Raw genomic sequence first — 20,069 nt, 5'->3', positions numbered from 1 at the left:
TGAAATACTAATCCGAATTGATTGCAGACTCGGTGTTACTTTACTCCAACGATTACTCCTTTCACTGGGAAGCAAGGAGCAGCTCCTCTCTAGAATGTAGGCCTTCTCTAAGTAGTTTCCTATCTCTCTCTTGCCTGTGTTTTAAATTCTATGTGCGAAAGGACCAAGGAATTGATCACTTCAAAGCTCACACTTTAGGTGAAAACCACCCGATTTTCAATACATAGGATTGCATGCATATATTGCTCATTTATTTTTCTTTTTATTACTTAAGACTATTGTTTCAATATTTTCATTTAGAAACTGCTTTTTTTTTTTTTTTGCTTTTGTGTGTGTGTTTTGTTTTGTTGGTGTTTTTTGTTGCATTGTTCTGTTTTGTTTTCAAGTCGGTAGTGATAATATTTCAGGAGATTTAAAATAAAGGTCCCGTTTTAGCCACTTTACACACCCACACAGAGGCAGACTGGAGGTCTGTTTGACAGCAGCCAAATTCCCTTTCAGGCCGGTTTCTGATGTGAGAGATTTCTATTTTTAAGTTCCTCTATATTCTGTTCCATCTACACAAACAGCTGCCTGTAATATTTCTTTCTTTTTTTTTTTTTTTTTTATTCTAGGACCAAACTTCTGAGTTGTTCAATAAAGAACGAACACCGGTTCTTAATTTTACAACACTGGAGAACAGGACTGCAGCTACCGATGTATCAGTCAAACTGATTAGAGAAGATCCTTTACTTCAGGGTACGTGGCCTTGAAATTACCTTGCTCTAAGCCTCTCGGGGAGCTGGGGGTAGAGGGAGGGAAACGAGGGATTACTTTCTTTCCACAGTCTCTGGAGAATGTGAATAAGTTGCAGAGAAGTGTCCTTTTCAGGCGTCCTCCTCCCACCCTCCCTGTCTCCTCTCACTCTCCTGGCACGCTTGTGTGCGTTTGTCTGTCTGAAACGGATCTGTCTGTCGAAAATGGGCCTGGAACTCCCTCCTGTGTTGGGATTAGGTCTTGGGGGACCTGGGGTGGAGTTACACGGCTTGCCTATTTTCATATTCATTAGAAATGGGAGGTTGCATAAGGAGCCCTGCTGAGCTTCAAGATATAAGAGCAACTTCGGGTTCCCCTTTTCAAGACAAGACAAATCAAAGGCTCAGAAGCAAACCGGCTCCCTGAGCTCTGAACGTCTTTCACTCCTTCCTTTCTTCCCTCCCATCCACTCACCCACTTTCCCTCCCTCCCCTGCTCACAGTCCAGCCTCTGTCTAAGGAAGAGGCTCTCAAGCAGCCTTAGATGATTATGGATTTTCTGAGTGAGAAGTTTGCCCTGAAGAGCCAGGCGAGCAAGAACAGTGACTTTTACATGGGAGCAGGAGGCACTTTGGAGCACGTTATGGAAACTTTGGACAATGAGTCCTTTTATAGCAAAACGACAGGCAGCAAATGTGTGCAGGCCTTTAACCCTCTGCAAAGGGCTGAGCATCATGTAAGGCTGGAGAGGACATCCCCCTGCCAGGACAACAACGGTGAGTTGCCACTCTGGCTCCTGCGCTTTGCCCTCCCTGGAGATATGCAGGGGAGGTTGGGGGGCTTCTTCCATGGGAGACCAAAAGCAGCTGCACGGCCCCTGGATGCTGGAATGCAAGAGGCTGTCAGATAGCAAATAATAATAATAATAACAATAACAACAATAATAATAGTAATAACAGCAACAGTAATATCAGTAATATTAATAATACTAATAATACCACCACCAGAAAAAGGCCATCTCCTGTTTCAAAAGGCTCTTTCCTTGCTGGTCTGCTGGTGCTGCCTCTCCCGCTGCTGCCCTTCCTGCCGGCCCTGGGACTAGGCGGGAGCGGCAGGATGCCGATAGCACAACCGCGAGCGCACAGGCACGGCACGCCGGGATCCGGGGCCGCCCGCCCAGGGGAACTACCGACAGACTGACGAGCCGGCGGGAGAGCAAAAGGGCAGGGAATGACCGCGGCTGCTCCGCGGTGTCCGAGGGGAGGTGGCCGGTGGGGGCTCGGGGCTCTCCGCGGCACTGGGGATCGGGACCGGTGTTTTCACCCGGCGAAGTCCCTGGAAACTGCAGCGCCGGTGTCCGTGTCTGCGGGACAGCGGCACAGAAGGCTCCTGGCCGGCGGATACAGCCACAGGGTGGGAATGGGAGGTCACTTAGTCATGTCTTTCAAATAACGCCCTGCGAGGGTAATATAGTGGGGTTTTCTTTTCTTTTTTTTCCTGCTGTGTTACCGAGTAATCCATAATGGTGATTCTTCACAGTGACCGAAAACGACTTATCCGATTCAAACAACAGTATTAAATATATATAATTATTCCCCCCCCAGCTCATCGGTAAGGAGGATGTAGAATATTGTATTTTTGAAACGTTTCAAATTTAATTTGTCCCATTATTCCACCACAATGAAAATTATGTACAGAAAAAGTTAATTTCAAAAATATTTTCCCAGCAGAATCGGAAAACATAGTTGAGATCAGCTGAAATAATGAGACTAGCAAGTTCATCTTGGGCACTGAAATATTTGTTTTGAGAACATCATTTTTTTTATCAAGCTCTTTGTAAGAAATAAGGACAGATTCTTGCAAGTGCAACCAAAATAAGTCCCTGTAGAAAATTTATACACTGAATTTTTTCCTAATTAGCTCATTTACTGTGTGCCTTGGGGGCTTTGGGGCATTTCCTATGGTAAGTATCTAAAAATTGTGTTTGGTTAAAATGAGGACGGACTGAAAGAAATTACTGAGAATATCCCAAAGCAAACTTCTCATTGTATGTTACATGCCATATTTGTATTTTAATTTCAACAGTTTTAAACTTTTTTTTTGCCTGTTTTGAGAGAGAAGGGAAAAAAAACCCTGCTTTTTTGAATCCTGTAATGTATCACATGCCTTTTTCAGTGATGTGAGATATGTAAAAATAAAATAAATCATAAAGGAATGTTTTCATTTCTTATTAAGAAGCTACAGAGGAATATTTCTTATCTCTACCACTGAGATTTTACCTAAAACCAAATAGTTCCCACAATCCTTATACAACGTATATGAAACAATCTCTTTTAATAAGTTAACATTTTGCAGAAGCCCTCTGTATTTTGTAACCATAACAAACTTAATTGGAAACAATTCCACTTTACAAATCCAAGAAAAGGTGTATGGAATCTACTGAGTTTTTAAAGTGAAATTAATTTTCGGTTTCATTTGCTTCTTGAATTGTCAGTTTACAGCTATTTAGTTTGCTTCACAGTTATTTTCTATTTTCATAGAAGTAAGTTTTGGGTTCTTTTTTTATATCTACCTCCAAGTTTAAAGGCATGTTTGTCAATAGCTTTATGCCACTTACAGGAAAATCTGTTTTAGGCTAAGATTCCTTATCTGTGCAAAACCAGTTGAAGGTGATTTCATGGATTATTAACTACTTCTGTGGCATAGCAAAAATATTCAAGTACTCTCATGCAGTCTCCTTACACTGAAAGATTTTAGATTATATTTTCAGATACAGTTCTCTGTTAAAATCCAATGTGATTTAGTACTTCTACTCCACATGTGGTTAATATTCCAGATTCCTTTTCCACGATCTTGCATAGAAATATGCAGCCACATAGAATCTGGTTCCTTGTGAAACTGTTTTATATAAACTCTTGAATCTAAAGCCTCCCCTTTAACTAGTTATTTCCCTCCCCTACCTTACATACAGTGAACTATGGGATTACTAAAGTAGAAGGACAGCCTCTTCACACAGAGATGAGCAGGCCCATGGACAATTGCAACAATCTCAGGATGTCTCCGGTGAAAGGGATGCAGGAGAAGGGGGAACTGGATGAACTTGGTGATAAGTGTGACAGCAATGTCTCCAGCAGCAAGAAAAGGAGACACAGAACAACTTTCACCAGTTTGCAGCTGGAGGAACTGGAGAAAGTATTCCAGAAAACTCACTACCCTGATGTCTATGTAAGAGAACAGCTAGCTCTGAGAACAGAGCTCACTGAGGCCAGAGTCCAGGTAGGAACCCAGCTTCAGCATTTCCATGACAAGTTGTGCATTGTAGGAATTGGTAAATGACACCCTTGGGGATTGTACAAAAGCCTATAAAGCTAAAGTAAATAGCTCATTTTGCTTTATTTCTTTATGGATGTGAGCTGTTATGCTGCAATACTAAAACAACTTGTCATTTTTTTTTAATGGTTTGTGGTGCTATTTTAGAAACTTGTTTAAAGGATGAGAAAACAACATCAATAGTAAAACAATCTTGCTCTCTGGTAGTCCTGCTTTACTGTCAGAGTTCTAGGCAATGATTACATAAAGTGTTGCATGTAAAGATCCCATTAAAGAGTTGCATGTAGTTTAGATTGACAATGCAGAACTTGGACACAGAGGATTCTCTGTGTGTTGCAGCATGGAAAGCACTATTTAAATAGGAATCAAATTCCTTAATTGAATCCAAACAGTATATATTGAAACTGCACATACATAAATCTATATAAATACATGTGTATGTGTGTGTTTGTGTCTTGTGTAGAGCAAGGACGTTATCATTTCACTTCTGTTGCATGGAATAAACTTAACAAAATTGGGAACTGTTTTTTTTTAACTTGCATATCCGATAGATAACGTTATTCTAAGTTTTGGAACAAAACGTACTGTTGACTGCTTAGTGCAGTGTTTGAGTGTCTTAACTGCGTACAGAGTTGATTCATTCAGTATGTGCATTCAGTGGAGTAATCTCAACAATATTTATGGCTTTGGATATATAATGGTGGGAAAAGAAGCTAAATATCCAGGAAATACAGCCCTTTCCCCATTTAGAGATCTTCCCTTAGAAAAGGGTATGAGCTGCATTTTGTGAGCTTATCCTATTTTTAGGGATTTCTCTATTCTGGTAATACTCATCATTTCAGTTTGGGGAATAGCAGCTCTGTCAATTCTTACAGACTGGGATGAATTTTTTTAATTTAGAGACTTGAATATGATAACAACTTCACAACTTGTAATCAGACGCATGCACACATGTATATAAAGAAATAGACGTCAGTGCACATGCATGCAACTGAAGTTAAACCAGGATCACTTTCAGAAACTAAATCAGCTAATTAATTTCATAAAGAAGTGTTCTTTTCATATCTATACAAGCAGACAGCATATTCACTGTTACTGGAAAATAGAGGGCAAAATTATGTGTCAGTTACATCGATAGAATATTGCCGATGCTGGTGGAATTTAGTTCAGCGGCTTTTAACTCTTCAGACTCTGTGCAATCCCTCTCCCTCTGAATTTTGTACAGTTTTCCAAGTATGACCTCCATTCATTCACATTTAGTCTAGATTAAAAAAAAAAAAAAAGAAGCTTGCACGATGTTAAAACACTGTTCTTAGAAATACATGGTTCTGGGATAATGAAAACTACTCCAAGAAAATATTAATAATCAGAACAGGGAGGGGGAAATTGGGCTAAAATGTGGCAACTGACTTTTTGTCACATTTTCCAAGTTTTAGAAGCTTTGTATGGTAAAAGTATTAAAAATAATAGAGTAAATGTAAAACCAGGTGTGTCTGCATCAGACTTTCACAGATTGTTTCTATTTTATTTAAACATGTTCTCCTCTTTCTTAAAAGACAACTGATCTTTGCATTTCTCATACAGTAAATATGAAAGGAAATGGTGATCATTTTTATCCATAGTAGCAACAGTACTCCATCACAAGATTAAGCAATTTAAAAGACCTTACGTCATTAGAAGCAAGCATCTGGCAATTCAAGGATAACAAGCAGCAGATTTTTACATTGCTTTGTGGAGGCACATGGTTATTTTATCTCTGCCAAGAGTCAGTTTCTAGTAAAGTGATGTAAACAGAAACATTTTGGGGGATTGTCAAAGGAAAGAAATGTGTGCCTTTTTTTTTTTTTTCTGATTTGGTTACTATGAATTCAAGCAAATTGATTGATTTAGTTTACCAGAGTGATCAGCTGGATACCTTACCCACATTTCCCTTCACCGCCATTTCATCAACATCCAGTTTAATATTTGTCCTGCATACATGCAGAGAGAGCCAACCTGAACCTAATTTATCTAAGTTGTTCTCTTTCCTGCTGCATGTCAGTGAAGTAATTGGCACCCATTTTAAGGAGGTTGTCAAGGTCTTTTTTCAATGAAAGAGTCTCATGACTAAATCCTCTTAGCGTGTTTTTGATGCCTTCTGTGGAGACAGATTTTTTTCTTCATTTTCTTTTCTTTTTGCTGAGCCTCAGGAGTTGTAAATAATACAAACTTACCAACAAGCTCCCTAGCAATATATACTCAGTAGTTACGTGCATGGACCTTGCTTTGGTTGCCGAGTACGTTTTAAAAGATTACACATACTAAATTAGCAACGAGTCCTTGGGAATTAAAATGAGGAAATTTATGCCCTGGCTGCTTAAGCAGAATCAAAGGACAGTTGAATTCTTCAAAGATCAAGGCAAAAACTGAATTATAAACCAAACAGTTATTTTAAATATTGCACCAGCAGGGATCAGAAAAAATCACTCAAAATGGGATTCACAGGCAGTGTCTATACATAAAACAAAAATCTCTTCATGTATATATTACTGTTAGTAGTGTAACTTCTTTTAAAGAAATTGCTCATAGCTGAACAACAAAGTTTTAGCTGGATAATATTACTTTTTATAAAGCAACAGCTACTTTTCTTCGCAATCTCTTTAATTTATCAGGGTAAGTCTTAGCCAGTCCAAACTAAACTGTTTGAAAGGAAAAAGGAAAGTTTTTTTGAAGATAACAAAACAATGACAGATATCAGCACAGCAAGAACTGCGCATGTAATAGGTTTTGAGGTAACACCAGATGCTCAAAATATTACAGAACAGCCCAAAGGTTATTAAAGCATAAAGAAAACAGCTTTCAGTTGACAAGAAGGCATTGTTTGGGGTCTAAATTATTTCATGGTCTAAATACAAAGTGCTGTTCTTTAGTTTTCCATTGTCAGAAACAGATATCACCTAAACAAATGTGAAAAAATGGCACAACAGTTTTAAAACTGTTCTCATGATTTTTTTATTATCTTCCTTCCCTGTTAGTTTTCCTTATAGAATCTTTTTCTGCAGTACAGACTACTGTCCTGCTACCAGCTTAACCTGCCTTTTCATTACCACTCTTGATAATTATGTATACCTTTAGGAGGTAGATCACATATAGTCATACCTAGTGCGTGGGCGTGTGAAAGTAAGAGTAAGTTTCTTAAATTTCTTTAAAATTTGACTTGTTACTACTTGGTAATTTTCCTCTACAGAACTGAACTCTGTCAGAATTATCACTGTCTGACAGACTGATCTTTTTTGTTTCTCTTTTTTTTGGCACTAGAAAGGAAAAAGTACATATTTTAAAAAAAGCCAGAAATAATTCCAATAGGTCTGACACTGAAAAGGTTGAAACTATAAGAAATTCATCCGCAAGTGGAGAACTTTTCTTAGATAAACAGCTACCGTTTTTATCTTAGATAAAAAAGCTACTGTCCAAAAACCTCTTGGATTTTCCTAAGACTGTTTGCACAGTATGTAATTAAGTTTATCTTGATGATTATTTCCTCATATGCTATAGGTTTGGTTCCAGAACAGAAGAGCAAAATGGAGGAAAAGAGAACGCTACGGTCAGATCCAGCAAGCTAAGAGCCATTTTGCTGCCACCTATGATATATCTGTTCTTCCAAGGACTGACAGCTATCCTCAGGTATGGTAAAATCCAAGTAGTACTTTGGTTCTACATTTACCTTCTCTTCCATCCCCAGGCACACAATACACACAAGATGAATGAAAACTTTTGTGTATTTAGTTTTCTGTGTTCTTTAGACACTTACAGGACCTGCCCCTGTGAACAATAGTTCTATCATCTAATTTGAATAATTAACTTTTGAAATAAGTATTTTTTAAACAGCAGGTTTAGGAGCTGCAGAATTTTATGTCATTTATGTACTGAAAATGGCTGGCAATATAGTTATACAGCTAAGCCTTTTCTGCACATAAAACTGTGTGGGGATTTGAATCACATTTAGGTTCATCACAAATTCTGAATGAAGATTAGAGACATGATATTGAATACAAGAATGATGTAATTTTGACCACAATAAGATCAGGATTTCCCTTCTGGGCTATTTATAATCACAGGCAAAAGTGTCTTAACAACTCTGGTCTCCTCTGCTTTGGTTAGATGAAGTGTAAACCATGTGATCTATAGACAACTTCCTTCTGATGTATTAATCATGCGCCATTTCTTTACGGACCTCAATAGACCGTTAAATGCAACAAGTCTTCTACTGGCATGAAACAATATTATGGCCACATGCAATGAAAATTGAGTGCATATGGCTGAGAGAGAGTTAGAGAGACAAGAAAGCTCTCTTAGATAGTAGTAGTTTAATTTTTTTATTTTTTCTTTTTCTGTGCTCTGTTAGTATATAGTAAGGCATACTCTGTAATAAGATCATAATTTTCTGTCTCTGTTCTCCAGTCCATTGATTGACTGCCTTGCCTCCCTCTCTGCTATTGTTTTTCTGCTTGCTTGATTTAGTACATTGAATACCTTTATTTTGAAGTATTGTTTTCCATGTCTTTATCTTCCCATTGCTTTTACCACATAATTAAAAAAAAAAAAGGTACCGTACAAAGCAGAAATTTTATATAGGTCCCTGCGGTAGTCCTTCCACTGCTTGTGTCCAGATGCTCCTCTAGTTCATTAGGAAGCAAGGTCTCTGACAGCCTTAAGAATACACTCATGCTCTGTGTGGGCTTGCTTTGAGCATGCTCTACATTGGCTGAATGTAACCAGCTTTGAAACCGAGGCCTTGGGCCTGTGCATCATCTAGTTAGCCTAAAATGCTTTTAGTCTGAAGAGGTTGCATGTTACTAGTATTGGTGACTGGGCCAAGGCTAGTTTGTGTTGCAGCAGCTCAGAATATGAGCACAACCACTTCAGATTTGGTGGCATTTATGTTTGACTGGTTTTCTTACATAAAGTGCATTAGCCCAGATTGCATCAGCAACTGTTGCATGACACACTCGGTGTTTAAGTAGGAGGAGCCAACACTTGGCTGAGACCTTTCTAAGTGGAAGTGTGCAAAAGGGTCTTAAGCACTCCTAGGCAGACTCACAAAGACATAGGTGCTCAGTCAGTCACAGATGTCACTCAAGGTGTTCAAATATCTTTTGAAGTCCTTCCTGACTTACCTATAGCATCACAATAGATGATACAAGGCACAGTACTTAAGATTTGGGCTTTCTATTCCTGACTCGGTAATCAAGACTACATTTTGTATCTTCAAGCTCATCTTGTATTTTTAGGAGGACATAATCTAGAATTTTTCCCACTGAAGGTTTAATTAGCATAATATAATAGAATAATGCAATCCATTAGTAAGGACGGAAGATGGTTGTCTTAAAATGAATGTTTTTAAAAGAATAAACACTTTTTTAAATTATATGAGAATATAACTCATGAAAGTCCAATCCCAATGAAATACCTACTTTGTACTTTCAGTTTGATAAAATGAGGAGTGAATTCACTGCCTTTCTATTTATGATTAAAAAAAAAAAAACAAAAAAAAATACTTTCCTGGGCAGATGACAATTAATTTTCAGCCTGGCAAAACTTTCTATCATTAATTTAAAAGTTCTTAAAATCAGGAGATTGAAATGGAAATGTTGGTACCATAATCTTAAATAAAGCATTTCTAAAATATGTAGAGATATAAAATGCATAATCATTCATAAACATAAATATGTAGTACTCACCTACAACCACAGACTAACACACTGCAAGTAAACAGACAAGCATAAACATATAATTGAGTCTGGTCAACTGAACAAGAAAGTTTTTTGTACCATACTTCATGAACAGGAGCAAGGTGTGAGTTAACTTTACATTGACTATTTCAATTGAGTACTTGAATTCATAGTTTGGCTACATGATAAAAACAAGGTGTTTTACTTCTCAGTGAAGAAGGTAGCAACTTTGCTGTATAGTGGAATATGAAGAGGTGTCCAGGCAATTATCACAGAACAGTCAGTGCAAGTTCACATTCTTGCTAACCTGGTGGTAATTCTTCATAGTTCCACATTCTTACATCTTCATCTTCAATAAAAACATGTCTGTATCATATACATATATAAAATCTGTATTAAAAACAATGACCACTAACATCTCTACATTCAAATCCTTTAAACTAGTTGTCCATTTATAAGTCCACTTGTGGAAAATAAATATACAGTACATGACTGACTATAAACTCATTTATCTATCCCACAGTTCAGGCAGAAAGAGATATTTAAAATTGTTATTTGCATGTTTTACTTTAGTATTATAGATTTATTTCCAAAAGAATTCAATCATTTCAGTGTGGCTAATGCAAGAAAAGAAATCAAATATCCTTTTTATCTTTTAATACCATCCCCATGCCCCATGTACAAGCACTTTTATTGTGACACTGACATGAGTAAATGTTAGACAAGCTTTGCCATACTTTTGAGTAAATAGTTTTTCTTGGGGATTGTAAAACACAGATCACTAGAGGTTATTTATGAAGCCTTTATTAACATGGGGAAAAACAGACTCCCTGTTGCTGGCAAAAAAACACAGCATGAATGCTGAAAAACAATTAAATCAAGCTGAGATCTTCACTGCTGTGTGACAGAAGGAACAGGAACAAATGTGATTTTCTGGTGTGCATTATAGGAATTTGCAGCTTGAAGATATCTGCTTTGAATCCCACCACAGATACGTTCACAAAACAGACATCTAACTTACATTCCAGCAAAAACATCAGTCTTTTTTGCAGTCATCAGAGAATGTGGAGACCCCTGCTTAGTCTCTTCACCAATTATTTTCATCAAATACAAATTAAGAACATGATGCTGCTATGCATCATGTAACTATATAAACCCAAAAGGATTTCCAACAAGGAAATGATCTTTTCAGCTTATTGCAGATAGAAGGTTGGCTCTGAATCAGAGAATGGTTGATGGTGAGGGACCTTTGGAGGTGTTCTGGTCCAACCCTAATTTCAATAATATGATCTGATTTTGCTATTAAATTGTACATTTTTATCTTTGAAATAGTACTAAACAATTAAGGTTTTGTTGTTTTGTTTTTGATTGTGTTTTTCTTTCTTTTTTTTTTTAAACCTCGGTCATAATTGTTTGCTTTGTTAATTCAGTCTAACCCTAATTATTTTTACAATATATTAACTTTATATGTTGCTTATTGTGCAAAATGGTTGCTCAGATGGCTGCCAAGAAGTTCACTGTCTCCTAAACTGTTCTAATTCTGCAAATACACATCTTCCAGTAATTATTCTAGTAACACCTGGATTGCAGAGGAGAACAGTTAGTGCAATATTTCAGACAATCATCTATTTTCCATGTGTTTTTTCTAGGCTTTAACATTAAAAATACCACAACATTGTTAAGTTTTCGTTCAGATTAAATACTTAACTTTTGAAAACATTATACTGAAAATCAGTTTTTTATAAGAAAATATAATTTACAGTAGTTTTCATTCATTTTAGTAAAAGATTTCAGCTTCATTAGTTTCAGTATTTAAGCGTCAAGTTTCTCTTGCCGATGCAACATGTGGTCTAAGTCATCTTAAGTACACTCAGAAAAAAAATTCACTGCTTAAATCTTGTCCCAGAAACTTTGAGACTCATTAACTAGTAATATTCTGCTGATAGTATGAAAGCTAAGAGGCAGCATCTCAACACTGGCTGGCAAATGAATGCAGATTTACTTCATGGAGGTGTTTACTTCAACTCATCTCAGTAAATGCTAGTACATAAGTAGTACTTGATTCGGTTACCTACATTCAGTTTCTAGTGTTAAAGATGTCTTATGATATCCGAGACACTTACAGTGCTGATGAATAAGACTTACACGAAATGTGCATCCTTTAGGAGAGGCAGCTGGTGGCCAGATAGACATCTGTGTTTAGGAAACTTAACCAAATCTCTTATGCCAGAGATTGGCTATTTTTAAAGTTGGTGAAAATCTGGTCAATTATGTTTTCTCTTCCTAAAGTATAAGGTAAAAAAGTCCCTCTCTAGATTTTTTGTAATCCCCCTTTAAGTATTGTAAAGTTGCTATGGGGTCTTATCTTTATAAGTCCATCAGTACGTAAATAAACATTAAATTGTATTCTTGAAAAACAGATCTAAAGGGTAATGTTTTTTCTCACCTAGGCTATTTTCATACTTTGCATTTTCTATCTTGTTCTTCAAGTCTACTTCATGTCCTTCCTTTGAAAGGGTCTTTCTTGTCACACCATTATACTTTTCCTCTTACTATCATGGGTGAAATGATAGTTTGTTTCCTTTATTCACTTGAAAATGCAGGCAAGAATTGTATAGGACTGAATTTAACTTTTTTTTTCTTTTTTGATGGAAAATTGCAGTCTAGTGCAGGTGGGAATCCCAAGGAGACAAAAGTATTTAAAAGGTAGGGGAACTGGAACGATATGGAAGGTGTGTAGAGAGAAGGGAGAATGCTGAAACCTCAAATATAGAAGGAAGAGGCCGAAGTTTACATTTCACCCACCAGACTGATAAATCAAATTAAATATGTTGAACATCATGACATCATATGATTTGTTTTGGCAATCAAAGAGTGTAGAAGTGGTATCAGTATACATGTGTTATGTACTAAGTCCTTGGATCATCATTACAGTTCTGCTCTTGCCTTAGTACATATGGGCAATTCTCATTAGCAATAATCAAAGTTACATGGTCCAATTAAATCTTTCATATGGCATATATTAGGCACCACATGTTATATGAATTTAAAATTCTTTTAACTGTAGTAGACACATAAATGACAGTTAATCACAATAGTTCATTAAGGCTATGGGTACACTGATTAAGTAGGAGTAGATGTGGTAGACATATCTGAGCTAGCTTCAAAGAAGTTTTATCATATACTCATGCTGTCTAACTGTGACAGCGTGGAGCTCAGCCTGGACTACCACCTGCATGGTATGTTGCTTTGCTGCATATGTGATGACTGTTGCACTTCTGTGGCTGATCTTTCAACAAGAGTAACACTTCTAATCTTTTTGTGTGGTGTCTGTTCCACGCAAAGTAGTTTGTGCACTGCAATTTTTTTTTTTTTTTGATTCTAAACCATCATTGTATGTGGTCCTGTTCAGAGTCTAAACATTTGGTTTGCTGCTTTATTACATTTTTTATGAAACATGTATTTCTTTAAGTGTGAGTGACTTTGCCTAGGGCTTAGTTATAAGGAAAATCAATTTTTTTCTGAGATAGAAACTTTTTAATAGTATTTGTTAAAGTATGAAATTTTGTCTTTATCACAGAAGTGTAATATAATTAATTCTTATTATAACTGTCCCTGAAATTGCAGTATGGAGAAGTTACAGTTTAGATACAAAACATCCTATACAAGAATGAAAAATTGATGACTTTTTGAATTCTGTATTACTTTACACTTAAGCAAGCTTGTTAAGCATGGAATCAAAGAAACGTGTTTTTATTTTGCTCACGGTTTTTAAGGTCTAAATGTGGATTGAATGTGACTATCCCACATTTTAGAGCTGTAACATTGAGGCTCTTGTTACCAAGGGCCAACTTGCATTTTATGGACATATCTGAAAATGTGTGCAACTCTTTCATAAGTACCTGAACCCAAACCAGTACAGATGATCTTCATGTGTTCATTAGGTCCATTTACTCCTAAAAAATGATCAGAAATTACACCAAAAAAGCTTTTTGTCTAGCTATAAATGAAAAAATACAAGAGTGGTAAAGCCTTGGAACAATTTGCTTCTAGAAGTTGCTGTATCCCTGTAGCTAGAGCTACTCAAAACTTGTCTAGATAGGCTATAAGTAACCTGATCTAAATTCAGTGTTACCTGTGAACAAGGGTGTAGAATAAAATCCCAGAGGTCCTTTTCAGTTTAAATTATGCTGGGAATCTATGATTCAAACCCAGGGATTACAGGTAAATCTCTGCCCATAATTTGGGTTCCATTCTTAGGAGCCTTCCAGTAAAAAAAAAAAATTGTAGCAAATGACAGACCAAATTAATTGAGTTGAGTTGATGGACTAGGAATAGCCTACAGATCATGAGTTGTAAACTAGCAGTTTTGAGCAGTTTAACAGCTATTGCATTTAATCTGCCTAAAGTAGCTCTTTGTGCAAGCATAGATTTCATGTTTTCTCACAGTGCAAGGATTGTTGCTTCACACAAAGAGGAGTGACAAAAGTTTAGCAAATAAGCCTCTTTGACATTCATGATTTCTATGATTAAGCAATTTCTTAACTGTTCAGTTAGTGCCACTGTTGTCTCCCTTGCAATGTCCAGTAACATTGCGAAAACAGAGTCAATGTTAGTTTCTAATTACTTGCTAGATTGATTATAATAGCGTATAACATGACACAACATAATATACATTATGTAATATAATAATAAAACCACAAATAACAAATTATTACTTCATATCTAGAAAATTTTAAAAATATTATAATTTTGTTTCCCATGTGAAACAATAAAACATGTCCACTCAAATAGAAGCCATGTGTCCTCATGCTGGAAACAGACTCCAGTCTGGGTAGGCACGTGGCTCAAATAGCATGAGCATCACATTTGGTGATGGAGAACCAAAGCTGAGTAAGTGATAGTAAGACTCTCAGAAAATGTGGAGATTTGAGTTTATGTGATTTCTTCAAGTGTTGTGGAAGACGGCTGAAGCTCCAGAAGCTTGAAATTTTAAGAGGAAAAAAGACACCAGGTGGGGTGACCAATTACCTCAGCTAATTTTCCTCTGCAGTGTCAAGCAGAAAGTCATATACTTAGGAAATGATATCATAACCATGTTAACAACCATAACTCTCACAGCTATGAAATCCTACTTCTTTTTGCTATCAGGAAGGGTGTGTACATGTGTGTATGTTTGTGTATAAACCCTACAGTAGGTAAATATATTGAAGGGCTCTGGTAATTTCACGGTAACCACAAGAGCAAAGCTCAAGTTGTTTGTGATGTTAACAGAAACCAGAGATGTGCTGTATGTATAGCCTCATTCACAGACTCTGAATTGCCTTTTATATAGTTCATGGATCACACAAGAGTTTAAGAGGAAAAATATTTTCTTTAAATTCATGTACATAATGTCCCTTTTCCTTCCAACATACCAAAAGAAGGTCTTATAATTTTGACTTATTGTAAAACATTACTATATTTATTTTTAATACAGGAATGCCTTCTGCACCTAAATTTCACTACAAGACATTTATATTGTAAATCCTTGCTAAGAAATGAAAATCTAATATCAAAAGTGAAGTCACTCAACCGACTGAAAAAAGGTTGATATGACTGAAACTATGACTGATTCTTTTGAAACATGTAACTGTCTCATGAGAGAAAATGTAAAGCTTTCCTAGCATCTTGTGGCATTTCTGAAATTAAGTTTATTATTTTGGATTCCTTCCTCTGAGGAAGAAACCTAAGGCACCTCTTTGAAAATTTTAGGAAGGAATCACTTGTTCATATATTTCTTTAACAAGACATTGGTATGTTTTGGGATTTGCAACTGAATTCTCATTTACACCTGTGCAATCTCACTGAAGTTAAATTGAAAGACATTTGTCTAGGATAAAAATATCAGGAAAATTGGTGGTACTAATCTTAGTTTACTGGACTCCAAGCTACTAGAAATATGGAAGGAAAGAGTGACTTTGTGATACCTCCAGACCATATAGGCTTTTGGGCACTTTCAGACTGAGCCTCTGAACCTTTTGCAGTCTTCCCATCTTGACTGTATTAAAGGAAAACTCGTGAGTGTTCCTATTTAAATAGATTTTTTTTTGAAAATTCTTCACATAATTATATCTGTGCAGCCTGGGCAACTGCAGCATTTGACATACTGTTTCTGAGAAAGAAATCTTAGTAAGTCAGATAAGTGAAACTTTGTCATGTGTGAGTTTGCTTCTTCAGAATTAGCTCCTCTATTAGATGCTGCATAGATGAGCATGTCTCTCCCTGGGCAAGTTCATCCTGTTGTGAAGTTTCCGAGACTAACCATTAGGCCTGGAAATAGCATCAGAAAGAATGGGGTTCTGTGTGCATGCGTTTAAAATATTTAATTTTATTTATTTTCTTCCCCTGAATTCTTTTTTAGCTGTATCGGCTCCCAGTTTCAGTTCTGTAAAGAGCTGTACCAGCAAAACAAACTGAAATGGAACAGCGTGGAAATAGGTATGGGTGACTCATTTTGTAGGAAGAAAGGGATAGAAAACCCAAACAGTTCCTTAATCTGTCACTGCTTCTGCAAGAAACGTATATGTAACTGTGAGATACAATAAAGTACAATTTAAACTTCTAGTGATCCTGAAAAAAGGAAAAAAAAAAACAAGATGATTTTTGCATGGATGACTGGCTTTCTGATCTTCTCAGCTCATGATTGAGACAGAATGTGTGCAGCTTGGGCTTTTAAGCAAAGTGAAGGTGTACTCTGGATTTTACAGGCTTTCAGCTGCAATCTTTTTTACTACTCCCCTCTGCACTCTAATCACATGCCTTGTAGCTCCAAACTCATTAAGTCTGAGAAGTCAGTAAGTCTTATGAGCCATAATAGATGTGTGGGTCAATGCAACAAACTTTCTTGAGCACCACAATGGTTCATGTAGGTCCAGATAAGATGTGTCCTTTAATCCCCAGATAAACCACCTGTTCCACAAAGATTTAAAAAGAAAAGGTCTGATTATAAGTCAAAAATGGCTCAGGTGGGTTAATTAAGGCAACTGAGCATCATATCAAGCCGCAGAGTTTCCCATGGGTTGATGTTTGAGAGTCTTCTAAAAACTGCTGAAAATAGGAAGGAAGGATGGGAACTAGAAAGTTCTGAAACTCTCATTAGATTCTCTTTCCTCCTGTACATCCCAGGAGGCCGATAAGAAGGCAGAAAATTCCTCAATATTCTTTCCCCAGGCACCCTTACCTCTCAGCAGACCACCTAAGATATGCAGGAGCAGATGTCTGAGGTGTGCCCAACTAGTGCGTGTGTGTGTATGTGGAAAGGCAGGCTGCATTCACGTGAGTGGCTGTGGAAATGTGTGTGCCTGTACGTATACATATCTGTGTGAACAAGGAGTTGGGCTGACCAGGCTTCTGGGGAGATGTGTTGCTAACACATGACTTTTCCCCAGCCTTTTGGGGAGGAAGAAATCCAGAATGGAGCATCTACTGGTTCTTTTTTTTTTTTGCTGCTGGAATTGCTAAGGAGTTGAAATTAATTTGCGAGCTCCTGATGACCCCTGCTAATACAGGTGTTCAAAATATTAACTTTTAAAATAAGACTGTATTTCTACCTCCCTATCTGCACTAGATCTCACCTAGATTAGTTCAGTGAACCATAATTTATCTCTTTAGCTTGTTGGTGGCTTGGTGTATATGTGTTGCTGCAAAGTACTAATACAATGGGAAAAAAACCCAAAACTAAGCACTAGAAAAATGTTTTCATTCTCTGTGTGTGTGTATGCGTGTGTCTGTCATAATTCATAGTGCCTTGATCTTTAGTTTAGCAGAAAAAAACCTCACTCAGCTACATATAACCTACATATCTTAAAACACAAGATTCCTTTGTCTATGGATTTGGAACATGAAGACAACATTAAGTTTGAAGTGGGAATTTACAGTGCTAACCAAAGAGTAATTTCAATTGCTCCAACATATATAAGAGAAAAAAGACATGTGGGCTCAATCCCAGTGCATCAGAGCAGTGGTATAATGAACAGGCAACAGATTCTTAGGATGAAGACAAAATTTTCAAAGTAAAACAAAAAGAAAAGGAAGTAGTTACTGGCTGAGAAGTTCTGTATTGTGAATGAGAGTTGCGAATGTCTTGTATAATGATATTTGTACATTTAAAAAAAAAGTCAACATTCAGGAAAAACATATAAGTAAAAGTGGAGAAGAAATATAAAGCTATATTTTGTATAATGGTGAGTGCAAGTGGGAAATGACTGAGGAAGTTAGAGTATGCCAGAAATTATATCCATATAGTACTGATAGTGGGATATAGAGTCTAGAAAACAGGACAGCTGCTGACTGAGAAATTTGGTTAAATAGAAGTGAAAAAAGGAGGAATGAAAGAATGCATGGTCTCAGATAATGACAGGAGCTGACTTGTGCTAGGTCTTGAAAATCTCTCTATTCATCTTGTGAGAAATAAGTGAAAAATACCTATCCATAAATAGCATCTATACATAGATGATAGGAGACAGCCTGAGACTCGTAATAAAGCTTTAAGTGGGTGCCAAGTACAGAAGGCATTACACATCAAAGCTTGAATACATGGTTACTGCAGATCTTCAGCAGACATTGCTGGTAACCACAAAGTTTGTGTCCTAGTCTGTCATGCAACATTTTCCAGGGGTGCACAACGTACCCAGTTAAGACTGGAAAAAAAAAGTGCCCTCAAATATAATTTTGTATAAAAACATCATGAAAGAATTTCTACCTTAAAACCATCTTTGAAGCAGCTTTAGGAAAAGCTCTCAGATGTATTATCGACCATGCCTGTATCTTATGGATTAATTTGTTTTCAAGCAATTACACGAGGCTTCTCAATATTTAATTTTGCAAATACTTGTTGGGTTTTATCGCTTGAGAAATCCTGGTTTGTTTTGTTCACCCTTTTATATTGTTTCCTATGATTATCATAAGAAAAAATTGTGATGAATATAAGCTTTTACAGTGAAAACAGCTATGATACTGTGCATTCTCTTGACACCTTTTCTTTGAAATCAGTTGGGTGCTTCCACTGATTTTACTGACTGGCTGGGCTGATGGCAACCTGCGGTCCAATGGTAAACGCACCAGGTAAAACCACCGAGCAAATAGATGGCAGAGCAAGGAATACGATTCAGAAGCCCTTACTTTTAAGTGAATGATCTAGTATTTTGATTCAAGTAAGGTCTTCTTGACTCAGGTAATGTACTTCTTCTAGTACTATTGCAGAGAACTAATTAAGAACTTTTGGCTTGTTTTAGAGAAGAATTAGTAATGGATGTATTAAGTAAAGCAAACTAAGCATTGCAGAAAACAAAAGATGAACTATCTAAACTGAATCTTATTCATTTTATATGTTCCAGATTCAGAACAATCTGTGGGCAGGGAATACGGCTAGCGGTTCTGTGGTTACTTCCTGCATGCTACCACGAGACACATCCTCCTGTATGACACCTTATTCCCATTCACCCCGGACAGATTCTGGCTACACAGGCTTTTCAAACCACCAGAATCAGTTCAGCCACGTGCCCCTCAATAATTTTTTCACTGACTCTCTCCTTTCTGGGGCAACCAATGGACATGCTTTTGAAACCAAGCCGGAGTTTGAAAGGAGGTCCTCAAGCATTGCAGTTCTACGGATGAAAGCCAAAGAGCATGCTGCCAATATTTCCTGGGCTATGTAATATAGCAGTACCCTTTCTTAATTGCCTTTTTTAATTATATTTTTTTAATAGCAAGGTGAAAACATTTTTATTTCCCATATTTAAAGGACACAACAATAAGCTGCTCTGTGTGGAATGCTAGAAAACACAATATACATGATGTTTGCTTAAACAAATGCAGTATAATATTTAACAATAAACCAAGAATAAACCAAATAGATTTACCATGCAACAAGCTCAACAAGCCCTCTTTGTTTTGGTTTTCATATAGAAATATGTTTTGTTGTACCAGTTGATGAAATATGATTATAGAACCTACAAGAAAGAATAAAACTATTAAACAAATGTGTCTGCTCTGTTGGTTTTTAGCAGTCCTGCGTACAAATTTAATGCTTTACAAATGGATACTTCATAAGGGAACAACTCTGTAAAGGAAAATAAATTTATTATGCTAAAACCATGAAGTAAATCGCTAAGCACACCACACAGAGAAGGAAATATATGGTCGTTCATGTTGTAGGTGGAATTTGTAGACCTAACTCATTGCTGCTGCTCTGAGCCAGCATATTATAAAATGCATATTATAAAGTCGCTGGAGTTATATCAATACACAACTA

At 36.8% G+C, this 20,069-nt stretch overlaps 1 protein-coding gene across 1 annotated transcript; it reads left to right on the top strand.

Annotated features, from left to right (window-relative positions):
* Positions 1 to 337: 337 nt before the first annotated feature.
* Positions 338 to 19,797, top strand: ALX1 (ALX homeobox 1). Its single transcript, XM_062622359.1, has 5 exons — positions 338 to 738; positions 1,238 to 1,510; positions 3,706 to 4,010; positions 7,599 to 7,727; positions 19,153 to 19,797. Exons 2-5 carry the CDS (start codon positions 1,279 to 1,281, stop codon positions 19,471 to 19,473), a joined length of 987 nt encoding a protein of 328 aa, XP_062478343.1. The 5' UTR covers positions 338 to 738; positions 1,238 to 1,278; the 3' UTR covers positions 19,474 to 19,797.
* The last annotated feature ends 272 nt before the right edge of the window (positions 19,798 to 20,069 follow it).

This window comes from Pezoporus occidentalis, unplaced genomic scaffold, assembly GCF_034315485.1.
Source record: "Pezoporus occidentalis ecotype Australia unplaced genomic scaffold, CSIRO_AGI_Poc_V1 ctg240, whole genome shotgun sequence".
Lineage (NCBI taxonomy): Eukaryota > Metazoa > Chordata > Aves > Psittaciformes > Psittacidae > Pezoporus > Pezoporus occidentalis.
This window is presented reverse-complemented; position numbering and strand designations above follow the sequence as displayed.